Here is a 19,694-nt window from a genome sequence, read left to right on the forward strand (position 1 = left end):
AACCTCAACCTCCCCTGGTGCAGCTTGAGGCTGTTTCCCCTCATCACTTACCCAAACCAGCTCCCCGTTGGTCTTACAACGGTGCTTCGCAGGGGCTCCACATCAACCAGAACCAGAGAGGAGGGGCAGCCCCACTCCTTGGTTTTATTTCCTTGAGATGAAACATATTGACGGAGTTTCTGAAGCATCTTTTAATCAGAAATAAGAGTAAAAAAAAAAAAACGGTAACAACTCAAGAGGTTTCCAGAAATTCTGCTCATGATTGAGTCTGGTCCTTCCATTGCCCCCAAGTACCATTGAGTAAAAAAAATACAAACCAGCAAAGCCTAAAGTGTGGCCGCCCCGCCAGCCCATGATTCCTCTGCACGGTCGCAAAATCAGAGCAACATCCGCTCTGCCCCGACCGAAACAGCAGGTTCTGTTTAACACCAGGTTCTGTTTAACACTAGATTCGGTTTAACACCAGGTTCGGTTTAACACCAGGTTCGGTTTAACACCAGCACTGGTCCCCCCTCAGCTCAGGCTCTGGCTCAGCCAACTGTGTCCAATAGGTCTAGAAACACCTTCAAAACCACAACTTGCAACAGAAAAGAAGTTTTAAAAGGCATGTATTGTGAGAGTTGTCTCAGGGGCAAGAAACCACCCCCCCTCCCCCATTTCGGAAGGCGGTAATCAAGACTTCAGAGGGGCTCGCAGCACCAAAATCGGCAGCAAACGCTGGCCTGGTCCCTCATGACAGCAGAGATACTTTAGCTACAGTCGCCGTGGCGCACAGGGCGAGTTGAGCGGCGCTGCTGCTGTAGAACAGTCCGACTCAAAGCTCGCAGCAGGACTGAGAACACGAACAGGAGTCTCTGCTGCAGGCGGGGAGCTGCGCCTGGAACCGCGGCCCCGCGCTCTCCCGCGGTTTGTGGAGTGCACCGAACCCGCTGCGCCGGAGCAACCGTCACCGAAACGGCACCGGGACCCCTCCTGCGCTCAGCAGCCAAACCTGTTCCGCCTTGAGTTGATCCTGGTCAAAACCGGTTTGTCACAAACAAAGATACCTCTGCAAATATCGCTGGGACTAAGACTGAAGTACAAAATGGCTTAAAGTGAAATCTGTGGCTTTGTTTTTGCCCCAAGTCATCAGCTTGATCCCTTCTGTCGCGCAAAGCCTCTGACTGGTCTGGATTGTGGCCGTTTCGGATTTGCTGGAGGTTTCTGGGGAAGGGGTATCTTGATTAAAGATCACTCGGGAATGTGGAGCTCAACACATCTAGATATTTAAAGACAAGTTCGTGTTTGCTCAAGGCCAACGCGCAGCTTATTCCTCCTCTGTCCACTGCCCGCTGGCCACGTGGCCGTTGCTGCGGTTGGAGCCGTTACTTGAAGTGCTCAGAACTCCTTTTGTGCTGTTAGAGGTGACGTCCTCCTCTTCAGAGCTGCTCTCCACATCGCTGCGGTCATCTTTGGATACCTAAACACGGCAAATGACATTTGGGAGTGGAAAGGGAAGAAGGGAAGATGAAAAAAAACCCCCAACCAAACAAAAAAATGGCAGAAAACAGTAGTTAGGAGGTTGTGTCCATGTGATTAAGCAGTTGCCTTCTACATTTGACCTGAATCACTTCAAACTCACAAGGAGGAACCTGTCACCACATAGAGAATGCAAGACACAGATACTGAAAATGACAGTTTGGGACTACGAGTTCCATTTTCCAACTACTTTGCACATCGGTGAAAGCGCCACACTTGGTTTGCTCTCACCACACCAGAGGACGATACAGACCTTTGGTTGGTCTTGTCTTCCAAGACCTGCATTCTAGATGGGTTAAAGGTCACTTTTCCAAACAACACATTTGTTTTGAATCAAAGAACTCCTCACACCATAATCATCAGTGGGTATGATGACTTATGTATCAGTTTCAGAGAGAACATTTTGTCCTACAGGGAGTGGCTTTGATAATTTAAAAATTAACCAGCTATATTTATCAGATCACTGTTTGCACAAAGTGCTTCCCCCATTCTCACAGCTTGTGGTTCGTAGATGAGAATTCGTTTACGAGCAAAAGCCTGTTCAGACGGCACAACAAAGACGCCCATCCAATCCAGCAAACACCCGCTCCGGAGCAGAAGGAGCATCTCAGCCTGGAGTTCTGGATTTACTTTACAGGGCTGTGCCTTTAGTTAAAACCCCGACTGCAAACCCAGCGGAGTTTGGTTTGTACTTGGGATTTTGAAGCTTGCGAAGCAGATCCAGGCGCATGTTGCTGCTCCGGGTGCCGCAGGAGGGACCGTCCAGCACAGGCGGGGAAGGGAAGGGATCCTAAGCCCGGCCCAAAGCGCAAACAAGCGCCTCGGTTGGTGGCGAAAAGCCAGAGCCATAAACTCCGCGGTGCCGAGCAGCGAGTGCGCGAACAGCCCGTGCACTGTGCACCCCAAGCCAGGCTCTCCGCACTGCCGCCTTCACAACTAATAACCTTAATTTACTTAACGAGCAAGCGCTTTGCTGCAGCGAGCACCTTCCCGAGGATTCGGGGATTTCATTCTTGCCTTGAGTTGGGGTTTGGGCTTTTGAACAGCACCAGGCAGGAGGGTTTTGAACTCAAGGGAAGATCTGGCAGCAAGTCAGGGCAAGTTAATGATCTCCAGGGTTGGTTTTGACGGGCCTGTTGGACGAACTGGCTTCTATCTGTCACCAGAACTTTGGATATCCTTCCCCGCCTCTCCTGCTGTGTTGGAAGTTCGAAGGGTCACTGGCAGGAAGCAGAAATCCCTTTAAATTTTTCCCATTATTTGGAGGACAGGTTGCTGTTCTCCTTTTTGCATTTTCCCCTCTCCTCTTCCACTCAGCACTGTGCTAATGAGCAGATATCAGAGTCCCTGTGGGCGTATTAAAGCAGAAAGGTGAAGGTCGTGCAGCCAGCTAACAGCAGATAAGAACAACCCCCAGGATACTGCTTTGACCTTTGGAAAAACGTGCATTTTAGCATTCTGCCAGAACCAGCACAGCATCAGCCGGGGAAAGAAACACTTTAAGCAAAGGCACCAGCCATCTAAAGCCCCAAGGCCACAGCTTTGCTTTTGTCTTTGCCTGGAAACAACCACAGATGCGTTTCAGTGAACAAACAGATCGCACTTACATGCAAAGGATGAAACTGTCCAGCTCCCATCTGGCACAGAGAAAAGGAGGGAGGAAAAGAATGAAGAAGACAGAGCTTAAAGTCCTTTTTCTGGCTAGGTCACCTGGACAGGAGAGAACCAAGGAAAGGGAAAAGATGTAGAACTCAGGATACAGGAACAGCCGCACAGACAGAAAATCAGACATTTGCAGTAGCAGCTGTGGGGAACAGATAAAGATCACGTGCGTACCCTGAAACGTGCATTCTGACAATCACTGCCACAGACAACGGCGAGAGAAGTATTTTTCAAGGTTACATTCCATGTGGCAGCTAAGAAGTCAAAATCAGGTACAGCTCAGAATACCAAATTTCTGACTTGAAAAAGCATTTGTGCTATGAAATCGCTGTTGTGCTCTGGTAGCTGTGACGGAAGTGGCTTCTCTGGATGGGTAGGCTGGGTGTCAAATTAATTCCTAGATTGGCTTGTCCCGCCTCATCCCGCTGCAGCTGAACCGCAGCTTTTGGCTCAGCAAGTGAGCACTGTTCACTTTCGGGGTGCTCTCTGCTGGTAACCAGCGGCTGCAGTTTCACCCTCCCTCTGCCTAAGACTCCCAACATGAATTAAGATTAAAATACTCATGACTGAAGCTGGATTGCACCCCATTATCCCCGTGACAACACTCAAACCATTGCTGAGAACTGCTCTGCACACCTGGCTTGTACCAAGCCAGACGCGCGTTAGCGCTAACGAGTTGAAGATGCGTAACCCTCATCACAGCCTGAGAACCAACTGAGGCTGGAAAACATCCTGTATGATTGTCCAAAAAAGAGCCTACTACCACCTTAAACTGCAAAAACGAAGCACATAAGTTTGTCATCATCATTATTATTACAACATTGGAATGTACTGGAAAATGGGGTGATTCCCCTGCACGACCAGAATGTCCTCTCGAGAGCGGCCTTGCCTTTGGACATACCCAGCAAATTGTCTGCAGAGCAACAAGGCAAAAGCTGCTGTTTTACAAAACGCTCCTGGTGCGAGTACCTCAAAATCTCGTACCGGCCCTCACCAAAGGGCCTGGTTTCTCATGATCACTTAACAGGGCTTGTAGGAGAGGCCCCAAAGCGGCCACCTGGTCTTACCTTTCCCCGCACGAGGGCTTTGTAGGCAGTGCGAACGATGAGATAGGACCAGATGACGTGCAGGACCTGCAGTGTCACCAGGAGCCCGTTGAACAGCCACCACGAAGGGTAAGGACCGATCAGCTCCCAGCTTTCAAACAGGGTTGTATTCAAAATCCTAAAAGAGACCCAGAAACACATTTTAGATCGGCTGTGCCGGTAAGATGGCTTCCAGCTCTATATTAAGATGACCGGCCAGATGCACAACGGTTTGTATCCCACTGAAGCGTCTGTTGCTTTGCTCCTGTCAGAGCCGCGATGCAGTTTCTCTCTTGCCAGAGTCAGGAGACAGATTAAAGCTAATTAGAAACATTTGAACTGAGCAGCCAACAGGAGATGTGAACGCTCTGCAATGTGGTTACACAGCCGGATCCGCTGCCAATTTGCTTCATAAAAGCACAAGCATTTGTAATAACTTTACAGGAAGTGATGTCAAGCTGCACTGGTCACCAAAACAACCATGAACGCGTTGATACTTGTGCAGCCTTCACCCATATTTAAGGATCAGGAAGGAATTTTGTTCCCAGTAGACCCTCCTCCCTGTGCTCTATTCTCTTCCCTCAGATTTTTATAGATTCCTCCTGCCAAGCTGGAACAAGAAACCGCTTTATGGACAAAGCTTTGTGTTTTTCATTCATTGCTGTTTTGCTGTTCTTGTCTCTGGGAGTTATTGCCGGTACTTCAGTAATTTAATAAACACTGTAGATTTTATGAAGTAGAGAGGTATGGAGAGACCTTTAAAGATGCCAGTAATTTTACACGGCTTTTATTGTTTCACAAGAAAAACAAGCCGCTCAAAGAACTACCCAAGTCCCCCAAAATGCAGCTACGGAAACATCTAACTCACAGCTTATGGATGAAATAAATACAATTCCAGAGATCTGTGGATGTTTTGTGCTGCTAATTAGGGAATATACGTGAAATGAAATAGCATAGGGTCTGCAAACTTGCCAGATTTCTCTGCAAAGTTGAGGAATTACATTACAGCCAGTGGAAAATATATTAAAGATTTAAAGGGCTGCTGAGCAATCGTGTGATGCAAGAACATGACCTCATGACAGACAAGAGCAATAAAAACAATGGCAGCTATCTCATCTGTCACTGGAAGGGGCCTGGGAAGACACAGCGATTAAAGCTCTTCCTTATCCAGGCCCCTTTGGTGCATTTACTGGAAAACAAGCAAGAGCTTTAATTGCAGGCCTGATACCAAAGCCTAAGTATTGTTCCTGCCAATCGTCAAGGCACCCAAAAAGAATGGGAGCGCAAGCTGTCCCTTGCCTGGGAAATAAATATACGCAGTAAAACCGAAATAAACTTAAGTAATAATCAGGTGTGAGCAAATTTTCACCACAGTCTTTCAACAGAAACAAGAAGTGGATAACGGCTCATCAAGAGAACCACCTCACCAAGCCTGAGCTATTGAAGACAGGCTGAGAGGGTTGGGGTGTTCAGCTGGAGAAGAGAAGCTCCGGGGAGACCTTAGTGCGGCCTTTTCAGACTTAAAAAGGGGCCTAAAGAAAGATGGGACAGACTTTTGAGCAGGGCCTGTTGTGATAGGACAAGGGGGGATGGTTTTAAACTCAAGGAGGGAGATTCAGGCTGGATAAAAGGCAATTGTTGCCCTGAGGGTGGTGAGAGCCTGGCCCGGGTTGGCCAGAGAGGTGGTGGATGAAGCATCCCTGGAGACATCCCAGGCCAGGCTGGACGGGGCTCTGAGCACCCTGAGCTGGTGAAGATGTCCCTGTCATGGCAGGGGGGGCACTGGGGGGGCTGGGACGGTCCCCTCAACCCAAATTATTCCATGATTCTATGCGATGAGAGGCAATCTCATTACAGCGTGATTAGCTAAAAGCCATTTAGCCAGGGTTTCAACTCCCAAGAAACCCAAGACCTATTTCAGTCTCTGAACAGTCACGACACAAGCACAGGACACGAGTGTCATAAGAATCAGAAACTGCTGCGATGACTAAGCCAGATACTCAAAAAAAACCCCCAAACTTACCTCAAGAGACTATGCCTCACTTGTAACTACTTCCAAAAGTTCTTAAGAGAAGCAAACAACGCTTGGAGTGTTTCAGAGCAGCCAGCGGCTGCCTTGGCTCCAGCTCCCGCGCGCTGTCACCGCTGTGCAGGAGCGGGGCCAGCTGTGCTTTGGGAGTCTGAACGCTTTTCATGCTCCCTCCGCTGGCTGTTGAGAAGCTTTTCTTCATCTACCTCATGGACCATACTGGTCTGAACGGCGTTTGGGTTGTCTGCAGCTTCATGTTGCCTTAAGGGACAGGCTGGAGTGCTCGCAGGGGGTCTAAATACAAAGGTTTTGCTTAAAGGATTGGAAGAACAAATAAAATCTTACAGCTTGAGGTGCTTACCAGAAAGGATAAATGCCCAACCGTGTAACAATGAATACGACACCAAAGAGCATGAAGAAAGCATCACATAGACGTTGGTACTTGGCATAATTGGCCAGCTTTGCAGCCTAAAAGAGACAAGAAACATGAGAATATTATTCCCTTTGTGCGCTCGTGTAATTACCAGGCTGTAGAGCTTCAAAAACCCTTCAAGCCATCACATTTGCAAGGAGTTTGGAACATTTAGGGATTATTCTCAGCGCTAAAGCGGTTCTGAAGAAAAGCTGACAAGGCAGGATCAGCAGCGCAAGTTTTATGGCATATTTAATGCAGTTTATCAGGAATGGGAAAGGCAGCTCGCTCCTCTGAGACCGCACTGGCAAAGATGGGAAAGGAAACTCACCTCTAACAGAAAATCTGATGCGTCGTGGAGGCACAGCACCAGAGTTCCAACCCGCACCATGTTATTCATGTAAGAGAATGTAATGAGACCAATTGTTGCCAAATGATGGACGAACATAATCAGGAAGTCCTGGAAATAGGGAAAAAAATAATGAAGAATCTTTGGCTGTCAAACAGTGGGGAACATAATTCACTTTGGTAAAGGCAGAGTACAAAATTCAACATAATAAACAGTAGCATAGATGCTGTTAATCACTCTCTTTCTGCAGCTCCAAGATATTCTGCAATGCCTCACCTGCTAATATTGTACAGAAAAAAATCCCAGGCCAATGTTCTTTCTGAACAGTCAATGCAAGAACTGGGCTCATTTGCTCCTTTGCACTTTGTACAACAGAAGCAATAAACCATGATTTACTACGAACTGTTTTCCAACAGCAACAATAAGCCAAACCCTGGAACGCAGCGCAACGGAATTGGATTCCGGCAATTGCGACCAGTCATCATTCTGCTACACACACGAAAAACTCCTTTCCAAACAACATTTATTATTGCTTTGTGTTTGTCATTTTCTCAGCCAGCTCAGCAAGGTACTATATGAGCATTTCATTTTCAGCTTTTCTTGCAAGCTTTCTAATTAAATTTGCATTTGATGCAATTATTGAGTAACTTTTTATTGGGAGGTATTGAGTGACCGTTCTTTCCCTGGGAGGTGAAAGGGACACTCAAGGATACAGCGGGTTGTGTATCAGCCTCGCTCCTCCCTCTTCCCCAGGGCTGGGCAGTGATTAGAGAAGGAGGCAGACTACACAAAGATGGGAATGAGGAAGAAAACACAGATATTACTGTGCTTTAACTTTACTGGCCAGGCACGCTCACATTTTTTGGCAATCCTATCTATTTAGCAAAGCAATCAGTGCAATTGTGCTTCATCTCACCTTCCGTTTAATGTCTGTAAACTGAGAAAACATAAGAGACCAGTAGAAGGCCAGCTCCAAGATATAATAATAATAAAGCCTGGATGTTAGAGGCTGGAAAACAACGATAGCACAGTTAGAAGACAAATACTTCAAAATGTACATTAAAATCAACATTTTCCTTCTTTCCCATCCCACTCTGTTTCTTTAGAATACCGACGTGTACGTTAAAAGATCCAGAATTAAGGTTTAGTAAAAACAAGCTTGAGCACCAGACATCTTACTCTGGGCTTAGTCACACATACTTGTGTGTTTGAGCTTTATTCACAAGGAGCAAGATTCCCCTGTCGGTATTTACAGCTCCTACTGGATTAGAAAAGCACAGACTGGTTGAGCTCCACACAACCAGACAGCATGAAAACAACACTGTAAATAAGTTACCAGTATAATTTTATGCATGATTTATGCAGCATCCACCCCACGGAATAACAAAAAACACACAAGTCTGAGTTTCAATCTGCTACCATTAACAAAACACCACCCAGAATTGTACAAAAAGCTGCAATCTGGTGTTTCTCTCCTACCTGAAAAGGGTAGTTGTACCAGCACTGTCGTGTGTCCCAAAACCAGGGTGCCTAAAAAGTACAAGGTAAGTTATAATTCTGGTTTTATTTTCTTCCCAATCACGTAAGGCAGTTGAGCACCACAGTGCTGTTTGGCTGCAATCTCCAGCAGTTCCCTGTCCTTCTGGAACTGAGGGACCACAACTGGACACAATATTCCAGATGTGGTCTCACCAGGGCACAGTAGAGGGGCAGGAGTCTGTGTCAAATGCTTCACTCAAGTCAAGGAAGATCACATCCACCGCTCTGCCATCATCCATCCGTCTTGTTATGTCCTCATCAAAGTCAATGAGGTTGGTCAAGCACGACTTCCCCTTGGTGAAGCCATGTTGACTGCCCCTAATGACCCTCTTATCCCTGATATGCATTGAGATGGCACCAAGGAGAAGTTGTTCCATCAGTTTCCCAGGGATGGAGGTGAGGCTGACCGGTCTAGAGTTCCCCGGGTCCTCCTTCTTGCCCTTTTTGAAGACTGGAGTGACATTTGCTTTCCTCCAGTCCTCAGGCACCTCTCCCGTTTCCCAAGACTTGGCAAAGATGATGGAGAGCGGTCCAGCAGTGACCTCAGCCAGCTCCCTCAGCACCCGCGGGTGCATCCCATCCGGACCCATGGATTTATGGGTGTCCAGGTTGCCTGACTGCTCCCTAACCCAGTCCTCACCAACCCAGGCAAACTCCTCATTGTCCTGCCTTCCCCTGGGGCCTCAGCGGTGCGGGATCCTCAGGACAGCCCCCGGCAGAGCAGACACAGACAAAGAAGGCGTTCAGTAACTCTGCCTTCTCTGTGTCTTCTGTCACCAGGGTACCCACCTCGTTCCTCAGTGGGCCTACATTGCCTCTGGTGTTAGTTTTATCTGCCACGTATTGGAAAAAGCTCTTCTTGTTGTCCTTGACCCCCCTCGCCAGACTGAATTCTAAGGAGGCCTCAGCTTTCCTAGTTGCCTCCCTATACCCTCTGACAACAGCCTTATATTCTCCCCAAGTGGCCAGCCCCTCCTTCCATGATCTATAAACTCTCCTCTTCCACTTGAGCATCCCCAGCAGTTCCCTGTTTAACCACGCAGGTCTCCTGGCTCCCTTCCTTGACTTCTATGTGTCGGGATGCTCTGATCTTGTGCCTGGTAGAAACAGTCCCTGAACATCAACCAACTATCTTGCGCCCCTTTACCTTCAAGCAGCCTTACCCATGGGATTTTCCCCAGCAATTGCCTGAAAAGGCCAAAGTTTGCCCTGCTGAAATCCAGGGTTGCAATTCTGCTTGCTGTCCTGCTCCTGCCACAGGAGATCCTGAACTCCACCATCTCATGGTTGCTGCGACCAAGGCAGCTCTCAACCTTTACCGCTTCAACCAGCCCCTCGTTAGTGAGGATGAGGTCCAGCAGGACACCTCTCCTAGTTGGCTCCTCCACCCTTTACATCAGAAAGTTATTGTCAAGAGATAGAGGGGGAGACAGAACTCACCGTCCAGAGGAACCTGAGTCCATAAAAAAATATACTTAAATAAAATGTAAACCTCCACCTGGAAAGAGAAGCAAAAATTCAACTCAGAAATAGCTTCTGGTTAACATTTGTAACAACAACTGAAAAGCTTTCGCCTGTCAATGGGTAATCCTTCATTTTTAAACGTTTAATGTAAGAATAAACCTATTTAAGAGTTTTCACACCACACACTAGTTTGCATCAACAGCAACGTTTGAAATAAAGCTCAGAGTGAACATGCACCATTCATATGTTTTAATATACAATAAGATAACAAGAAAAGTCCTTGTTATCCAGAAGGTATCCTAATAAATGTATTTGTCCCTCTTACCTTGTGGCTTTAAGTAGACAAAACCACACTGGGGGGAAGAATTAAGATGAAGAAAGTTACTGGAAAGGAGAGAAAGCAGCACAGAAGAAATAAGTCAGGAAAAGTATTCAGATGCTACTACACTAACAGAAGTAAATGCAAGCGTTCAGGAGGAGATAAAGAACAAAAGAATGAAGTGAAATGAAATTAAAAACCCCAAGACACCAGCTTAAATCAGCAGGTGAGCAGTTTCAGTTCGAAAAGAACACACAGCTGGAGTTTAAGATGAAGCCACATCTTGGCCTCTGCACAAACATACATGCTCTCACAGAACTTGGTGAGGGTGGTGGGTTTGTCCTGGTTCCTCCGCTGCCGAAACCAGCGCTGGATCTTTCGAACGTCCCAGTCCAGCTGCTTTGACAGGCCTTCTAACCTTTTTCCATCTGGAGACTGAGGGGGAAATGAAACAAGGGTCATTTCTGCTGCTTCTCAACCTGCTTTCAGTCCGAGAACCCTCTGGACTATGATAGAAATACAAAAACCGCACACTAGGAAGGCACTACACCCAGACTAGAAGCAGGAACCCATCGCCACAAATATTAATTCAAGTTTAGTCCTCATAAGCCACTAATTACTTAATGACTCAGAATGCTTTTGGTTTAACATTTCCTCATCTATTTCATCATTCGACAGCACGTCACGACAAAGAACGCAATTGTTCTGTTTCTTAATTTGGGGGGAGGAGGTTTTAAAATGTCCTGTCCGACCTGTGAGAACTTGCACATCAATTCAAACAGTCCAGAACTCGGGAAGATCAAAGCTGAACACACGGAACGTTGCTACTCACTGCAAGTTTAAGGAAACTTTAAAGTGAAAGTCAGTTTAACACACCAGATATGTGAATAATCCCAAAGCGCATCATAGAGACGGTGTTATTTCTGTTATCTAAGTTTATGAAGAAAATTAAATTGATCTAGAGTGATCTCCCTTGACTTGAGTGAGGGATTTGACACCGTCTCCCACAGCATCCTCACACTGAACTGAGGGAGTGCGGCTGGATGAGCGGGGAGTGAGGTGACTGCGAACTGGTGAAGGGAAGAAGCCAGAGAGTCGTGGTCAATGGGCAGAGTCCAGTTGGGGCCTGTACCCAGTGCAGAGCCTCAGGGGCAGTGCTGGGGCCGGTATTATTCAATATATTCATCAATGATTTGGACGAGGGAATAGAGTGACTGTCAGCAGGTTTGCTGGTGACACCGAGCTGGGAGGAGTGGGTGACACTGGAAGCTGTGCTGCCTTCAGAGACCTGGACAGGCTGGAGAGCTGGGCGGGGAAAAAATTAATGAAATAGAACAAGGGCAAGTGTAGAGTCTTGAATGTGGGCAGGAACAACCCCAGGTTCAGTGTGAGTTGGGGAATGAGCTGTTAGAGAGCAGCGTAGGGGAAAGGGAGCTGGGGGTCCTGGGGACAGCAGGGTGACCATGAGCCAGCACTGGGCCCTTGTGGCCAGGAAGCCAATGGGACCTGGGGTGGGTTAGAAGGGGGGGGTCAGTAGGTCAGAAAGGTTCTCCTGCCCCTCTGCTCTGCCCTGGGGAGACCACACCTGGAATCTTGTGTCCAGTTGTGGCCCCTCAGTTCCAGCAGGACAGGGAACTGCTGCAGAGAGTCCAGCGCAGCCACCAAGATGCTGGAGGGAGTGGAGCATCTCCCGTGTGAGGAAAGGCTGAGGGAGCTGGGGCTCTGGAGCTGGACAAGAGGAGACTGAGGGGGGACTCATTCCTGGGGATCAATATGGAAAGGGGGAGTGTCAGGAGGATGGAGCCAGGCTCTTCTGGGTGACAGCCAGTGACAGGACAAGGGGCAATGGGTGCAACTTAAATTTGAGCAGAAACTGCTTCTCAGTAAGGGTGACAGAACACTGGCCCAGGCTGCCCAGGGGGTTGTGGAGTCTCCTTCTCTGCAGACATTCCAACCCGCCTGGTTCCTGTGTAACCTCATCTGGGTGTTCCTGCTCCAGCGGGGGGGTTGGACATTCTGGGATGCTGTGATTTTCATTACTAAGACCACGACTTTCCTGTAATTCCATCACAACCAGATCGTGCTGCACTTTACTGGGCTTTAATGGTTTGGGCTCCCTGGCACGTCTGCATTGGAAGTGAATTTACCTCAATGGTGGATTTTCAGTGCTCCGATTTCAGAAAAGCAATGAAATCCTTCCCCTGCAGCAGTGCTGCCCCACATTGGGAATCTCCAAACCCAAGAGCAGACACTCGCACATCAGTTCAGTTACATGCAGCTCTGTTTTCATTAACTGGATACATCTTGCACATTAATTTCAAGGACATCCTCCCCACAAACGGCATCAAATCATCGGGACTTTCCAGTTCATACGTCATTCCAAATACCTCGAAACTTTAACATTCCCATGAGGAGAGTGCTAGTGAGGTTTTTAGAGCCTTTCACTTCCATTCACTGAGTACTTTATCTCTTCCACTCAGGATGAAGTTCAGCATCACCACATCAGAACATAAAACCCTCTGTTTAATTATATTTAACTCAAATCTATCATGGTGCCTGCCTGAATTTCACTGTCAACGTTCAACAGAGCACAGACAGCTCGAATTCTGTAATTCTGAAGTGAAGAACTGTCAGCTTAAGTGAGAGAAAGGCCATGAAACAACCAAAAGAAACACCTACTGGCAATAGAACACAGAGCCATGGACTGAACACTTCCCCTAAACAACTGGTGTTGTCCAATTCCACAGCAGACAGCACAAAGAAGAGGAAAGAATTCCCACAACTGGTCAATAAAACCAGCAAAAGAACAGATCTCAAGGAAAAGAGCAGCACTTTTCCAATAGAACGTGAAAGATACTGGGAAATTTCTTGTTGAACCGAGAATTACCACTTGCTACAATTTGCACAAAGGCAGGGAACTAAAGGAAGGAACCTTGTACCTTTCTAAAAAGAGAACAGTTTTTATTAAAGACTCTTCTGTGTGCAAAAGCATAGGCCAGCCATTTTTTTCTCTCCTACAAGAAGGATGTGCCAGAGGCAAAGAAAAATAAGAAAGGGCACACAGTGTACGTGCACAGCGTGAAATGCATTTCACAGAATCCCAGAGAATCCCAGAATGTCAGGGGTTGGAAGGGACCTGGAAAGCTCATCCAGTGCAATCCCCCCATGGAGCAGGAACACCCAGATGAGGTTACACAGGAACCAGGCGGGTTGGAATGTCTGCAGAGAAGGAGACTCCACAACCCCCTGGGCAGCCTGGGCCAGGCTCTGCCACCCTCACCATGAACAAGTTTCTTCTCAAATTTAAGTGGAACCTCCTGTGTTCCAGTTTGCACCCATTGCCCCTTGTCCTGTCACTGGTTGTCACCCAGAAGAGCCTGGCTCCATCCTCCTGACACTCCCCCTTTCCATATTGATCCCCAGGAATGAGTCCCCCCTCAGTCTCCTCTTGTCCAGCTCCAGAGCCCCAGCTCCCTCAGCCTTTCCTCACACGGGAGATGCTCCACTCCCTCCAGCATCTTGGTGGCTGCGCTGGACTCTCTCCAGCAGTTCCCTGTCCTGCTGGAACTGAGGGGCCACAACTGGACACAAGATTCCAGGTGTGGTCTCCCCAGGGCAGAGCAGAGGGGCAGGAGAACCTCTCTGACCTACTGACCACCCCCTTCTAATCCCCCCCAGGTCCCATTGGCTTCCTGGCCACAAGGGCCCAGTGCTGGCTCATGGTCACCCTGCTGTCCCCAGGACCCCCAGCTCCCTTTCCCCAAACTTCTCTCAAACTACAAAAGTGGAAGCAAAAAGCTGCCTCATATTCCTACTTTCAGGTGTCTGTTTCCAGCAGAATTAGAAGCAGGACTCACCTTGGTGATGGATGTAAACACTTTCTCTAAAATTGCATTGGGCTGAGCTCTGTGAGGTCCACTGTCTTGAATGCCGAGTTTTATGGCACATGGCTTAGCAATAAACCTGAAAAAGTTCCAAAGAAAGAGTCAGATTAAAACAAGATCCTTATTTCCCTCCTCTGCTTAAATCACAAGGAGCCCAACCTGTCACCAGCTGCAAAACATATTCTAAAAGCTTTTGAACATTTGTACTCACTTCGCTTAAAGAAACTTAACAGGTGAAGTAATATATTGTATTAGTGCAAGTGGTAATTGCAGACAGCACACAGAGTACGCGTAGCTAAAATAAAAAGTTAAATCTGAATGTCCTTGGCTTATAAGGATCAGAATGTGTTCCCCCGAGTGATTCTCATGACTGGGAAATAAAATAATACATCACTGATAGGAAACCTCGTAGCCCTATAAACAAAATGCTGCATTTCCAGAAGGCGTCCCCGTGTCACACAGCTCAGAAAAAAGGGAACTTCAAGCCACCCAGTTCCTAAAAGACGCAGTTTTTGGGGTGGTTTTTATGGCTTCGTGAAAAATGAAGTGTCTTGTTTCCTCCAGGAGAGTGAGGAAGATGTAAGAAGTTACTCAGTGTGACACCCGAGATCGCAGGGTTCCCTCGGTCCTGTGTCCACGGGGTATTCCAAAAGCTGGTCCAACACTTGGTGAATTTTGTAGCACGGACACTCTGAAAACGAGCCTGGTTTTGCAACTAAAACAAATACATACGTGTTCAAAACTTAGGAAGTTTCGACGCACCTTTGTGTCTAAACAAGCGCGGGATTTGAAGGAAAACACACGTGTTACCTGAAGGTGTGAATTGTTCTCCTGTTGGTGAGCAAGAAAGGGCAGTTTCAAGAAGCAATTTCTATTATTTTTTTAATCAATTATTTTGAGAGTGAGCAAAGGACCTGGTTCTCAGCCCAGTTTTGAAAAGGACCCAATACTTGCATCACTCAATCTATTTTGCTTTGAAACAGAGATTGTTTCAAAGACAACAAATTACACACGCGAGCTCCATTTACAAGACTCGGTGCCATCGAGCACACAATGCTGCTTTTCCCAACCACCCTATTTGTTTCCAGTTCTCCTTGTGTCTAAAAGAAGATTAAAATCCAGGAAAACCAGGAGTATAAATGCTCCGATGGCAATAATTCTCAGGAGCACATCGCTAGTGCTTCGGTACCAAATACGTACAGCTTTTGGTTTTGGAACAGATCCAGGTTGCGGGGTTTTCCCCTTGAGAAATTACAGATCGCGACTAATCCCAAAGCAACTCCCCTGCTCTCAGACAATATTAAAGCAACAGACACTGCGGCCCCGGGTTTCACTGTTCCGCTTCACTTCTTCAGACGTCCTGTTCATTTCAACAGGGAGAGCTTAAAAAAATAATAAAATATTAAAAAAAAAAATACAAAGGAAAGGGTGATTTCCTTTGAGCTCGGCTCAAAAGGCTCGCGGCTTCCTCTATAGACTACCAGCCAGAAAGCATGGCCTGATGTTATGAAATACTTTGGCCAGACCCCCATAAAAGTGTCCATCTTTAGACTCTTCTTCCCTACAGGATGTACCGCAACAGCAAAGCGGCACATGTGCAATTACAGGATGCCGATTATTTTTATTTCATTTTCTGGGACATAGTGCTTACAGCTCTATTAAATATACATATATATATATATATCCTGGCCTGAAGATACTTGGTTTGCGCTGGTTTCCTCAAGTAAGGGAGGAGACCTGAAAAATCTACATATCTGCATGTTCAGTTAATTTATAGCTCAGCAGATTTTTTAAGAACAAGTAAAGGAGAGAAGGAGTGGTTAAGAAAGCTCATAGGGATCCATACAAAGTTTTAGCATCAAGGAGAGAAGAAACAGCAGCTCCTCGGAAAAAAAGGTGTAGAAATAATTGACTTAAAGATTAGAAAAAACCCCCACAAAACCTTGTATGAAACTGTTCCTGAGTTATAGGCTTCCTTAACTAGCAGGCCTAGGGAAAAATACCGAGAACAAAAAATCTGCATAGCAATAGCAGTTAAACACCAAAAAAAGGCTGCCCAGGTTTGCATTCTTGGGGATACTCAAAACCGAACAGCACAGGACCATGAGCAACCTGACTTGGCTAAACCACTGGTCTTGTTTTGGGGAAAGGACAGGACAAGGTGACCTGCAGAGGTCCCTTTTAATCTAAATTATTTTATGATTCCACATAAATCTTAACGGCGGCAACTATTCCCAAGGTCGGCTTACTGCCACACCTTCCCAGCACAGAATTATCATCACTTAAACACTTGCGTTACACTTTTCTAAGCAGGTATCTGCTCACCAGTTCAAGTCACACCTACCGAGCTCCCCTTTGCACGCTGGTTATTAAGACAAACTCATTCTGACACCAACACCAGTTTCCAAGTACACAGACTCAGATGTTATAACAAACATTGCACTTCACAAACCCAAAGGCAGAATCCTTTACGGAACATTCACTTTGGTGACTCTCTATTACAGCTCTGAAAAGGAAGAACAATCTGTGAAATAGTAAGATTTTTAAAGTAGTTTCTCTGTGTTAAGAAAAAAACCACCTCTTTTCACAACTGTCCCTAATTTTCCTGACAGATCTGATAAAGTAACATCTAAAATCACTTTTTCCTGCCCCACAGCTTGAGCACAAGCTGCAGATTCTTCCTCAGACCTGGAGAGTAACAGCGTATCTGTCACCAAAGGGCATTCCAGTGTCATTTTATTACACACTTCATATGAATAACAGGCTCCAGGTTTCCACAGATACCTGGGGTTTGGGGTTTTTTTTGTGTCTACAGTGAGACAAGATGCGTAGGGAAAAATAAGGGCAAGTATAAGCAAGAAAAAACAATAAAACCCCACAAGTTTGGTTTTATTATTTCTTCTTGCCTGCACAAAAGTGCATCCCCCTGTCACTGAGTCTTCACCTTCCTCTATGAGTTTTGCCTCATCTCCACAGTCACGTACTTCCCACAGACAGCCCGAATCAGCCTAACGAACATTCTACCACCATCATGACGCAAAGGTTAATTTATAGGAGCGTTCGCTCACAAATATGCGTCAGCCTTACGAGTGTCAGTGTCACAAAAGCGCTTCCTCACGCTGAAGATCTACAGCAAAAAGGAGAGAGAGAAGAACAAAATTAAGAGAGGCTACAACAAAAGCGCCGCGCAAGTATAGAATTCAAGTTGTGAGTCATTGCCAAATGTGTGTCAAGGAAGATACCTGACACAATCAGCCCCAAAGCCTCAATCGGGGTATTTGCACAACAGTTTATGAAGACAAATCGGAACTTTTATGACATGTTCAGAGTGGCAGGAGGAAAGAGAAAAGCGTTTCTTACAAAAAACGGTCTTTCAAAATCAGCAAGACCAGAAAGTACCCTGGATGTCGCCCTCACAAGCTGCTTTCACTTCAGGCCACCATCAAGACACGCTATAGCAAAGACAGAGCTGAAAAAAGGAACGAGCCTCTCAGGAACGGAGCCACGGTCTCTAGTTTTACCTCCCTAAATTAACACTGCGAAAGGAATTTCACAAACCAGGTAGATAATTGCCACCACGAGGACTGTGTTATTAGGTGAGGTAGGATGTCCTGGATCTCTCCTATCATCCCACACTCCAGAGAATCTGCTGCTCTTCTTCTCCAGACTAAGACACCTGAACTAAAGAGCACTGGGAAAGCGAGACCTTCCTATAACATCCCTCTCAGGGGATCGTTCTGTCTCACAACCTCCCTTCCTTGGCTGTTGGCAAGTGTGAACATTTGGCCAAGCTGCCGTGAGATTTTGGCACCGCCACGTGTGTTCCTGGGTCCTCGGCACCGGTTTGAGCTGCCAGGAGTTTTCTGGAGGAAAAGAAATAGAGCCTCAAATTCCTCTCTCACCCTGCTGAGCTGCTTCATTTTTCTCCACGGTTTGCTTATCTTTTTACTTTACATCAGTTCCCTCTTCTTATTTAATTTCTAAAAGCTCAGGCAAATTCACACTTCTTACAGAAAACCCGCAAAACGAAACCAACTTGATTCCTACTCACTTGAGTCCTACAGCCCTTTTCACGCTTAGAAGTACTTCTGCCTTTTCAATGGGGAAATTTAAGATTAAATCAATGTTTAATGAACTACCTGAACAGGAATACAAGGTGTCTCGCTCTGCTTCACCTAACGGTTTTCCTAAATAAGCCGCTTTAGTAATTAGCATCTATGTCACCCACACATTCTGCCCTGCATAAGATACACATCGCGGGGAGGATAAACCTCTGCCCCGGGGAACAGTTTATATCAGATGCCTCTGAACGCTTAAGTAAATGAGAAATTACACCTGTTTATGGGCAGACAGGATGATCCGCACACACTTCCGTCATGCAAAGGGATCCACAAATTGTTTAATAATACACCAGGCCATGAGAACAAGTCCTGTTTCCTCAAGCAGGAACTCGCAAGGGAAGCCCAAGAAAAGGCAGAGCAGCCACACAGCAAAGCGGCCGCCGAGCAGCAGGTTCTCCAACAAAAGTGAACTCCCCAAACTCTTTTCTTGTGTTACCTCAGCACCGGAGGAGCCCCCGGGGATCCAAACCCAGGGGACAGAGCGGCCCTGCGGGCTCGCGTGTGTCGTGACAGACACACAGAACCCCCGGACGGGTCTCCAGGGGCACGATGTCCCGTTTCCACGCAAAAAAGGGAGAGCCCGCCACGGCCTGAGCGGAAGCGCCTCAAGGCTGAGGGGCCGGGGGACCCGCCCGCTCCGGGCCCGGGGCCGCCGCTCCCCGCCCGCGTTGCTAAGAGACACCGGCGGCCTCGAGCCCCGAGCAGGGAGCGGGCCCTCCCGGCCGCCCCCGGCCCCCGCTGCCCTGGGGGAGCCCCCGGCGGGGGCGGGCCCGCGCTCACCTCTCGAAGAGCAGCCGCACGGCGAAGATGCCGAGCGCCAGCGGGAAGGCGGAGAGGACGTGGCCCGCCCGCGGGTACTGCAAACCGCTGCCCGGCGGGCCCGGCTCCCCGGCCAGGTCCGCCCACGTCACGTTGTGCGGCAGCCAGAACCGCTCGTTCCAAAACCAGGCCCGCAGCGCCGCCGCCGCCATCTTCCGCTGCCTCCCCTCCCTCCGCCTCCCTCCCGGCGGCCGCAGCTCAGGCGGCCACCGCAGCCGACGCGGGGCGGCCCCGCCAACCGGCGCCGCCCTCCCTCCTCCCCGCCCCCACCCCACCCCCGGCGGCGAGGACGCATGCGCAGGCCAGGAGCGGAGAGGCGGGGCTTGGCGGAGCCACGCCCCCGTCGCGGACCGTTAGCTCGGAGCAGGCGCGGTGCGGGGCCGCGCGCGCTCGCTCGCGCCGCCGCCTCAGGCGGTCGGGGGCGCCACGGGCGGCTCGTCACGCGCCTCCCGGGGGTTTCCACCAACAGAGGCGGGTTGTTCTGACTGAAAAA

General features: G+C 48.0%; 1 protein-coding gene across 1 annotated transcript; it reads right to left on the reverse strand.

Annotated features, from left to right (window-relative positions):
• Positions 1-173: 173 nt before the first annotated feature.
• Positions 174-19,388, reverse strand: CERS5 (ceramide synthase 5). The gene is made up of 10 exons (XM_082073459.1): positions 19,163-19,388; positions 14,235-14,340; positions 10,682-10,812; positions 10,035-10,092; positions 8,535-8,585; positions 7,972-8,064; positions 7,038-7,166; positions 6,656-6,762; positions 4,248-4,404; positions 174-1,459 (listed from the first exon to the last, which is right to left on the reverse strand). The coding sequence occupies exons 1-10, from the start codon at positions 19,351-19,353 to the stop codon at positions 1,307-1,309; spliced, it is 1,176 nt and encodes a 391-aa protein (XP_081929585.1). The 5' UTR covers positions 19,354-19,388; the 3' UTR covers positions 174-1,306.
• Between the last annotated feature and the right edge of the window lie 306 nt (positions 19,389-19,694).

The sequence above is a fragment of the Streptopelia decaocto genome (genome assembly GCF_964273445.1).
Source record: "Streptopelia decaocto genome assembly, chromosome: 27".
In the NCBI taxonomy this organism is placed as follows: domain Eukaryota; kingdom Metazoa; phylum Chordata; class Aves; order Columbiformes; family Columbidae; genus Streptopelia; species Streptopelia decaocto.

Excerpts from the sequence above, each read along its gene's own strand:
- CERS5 (XM_082073459.1), bottom strand. The coding sequence starts at position 19,353 with ATGGCGGCGGCGGCGCTGCGGGCCTGGTTTTGGAACGAGCGGTTCTGG. Across the intron at positions 14,341-19,162 it reads GTGCGGCTGCTCTTCGAGAG|GTTTATTGCTAAGCCATGTG; the intron begins GTGAGCGCGGGC and ends GAACTTTTTCAG. Across the intron at positions 10,813-14,234 it reads TGTTTACATCCATCACCAAG|TCTCCAGATGGAAAAAGGTT; the intron begins GTGAGTCCTGCT and ends TTTCCCCCTCAG.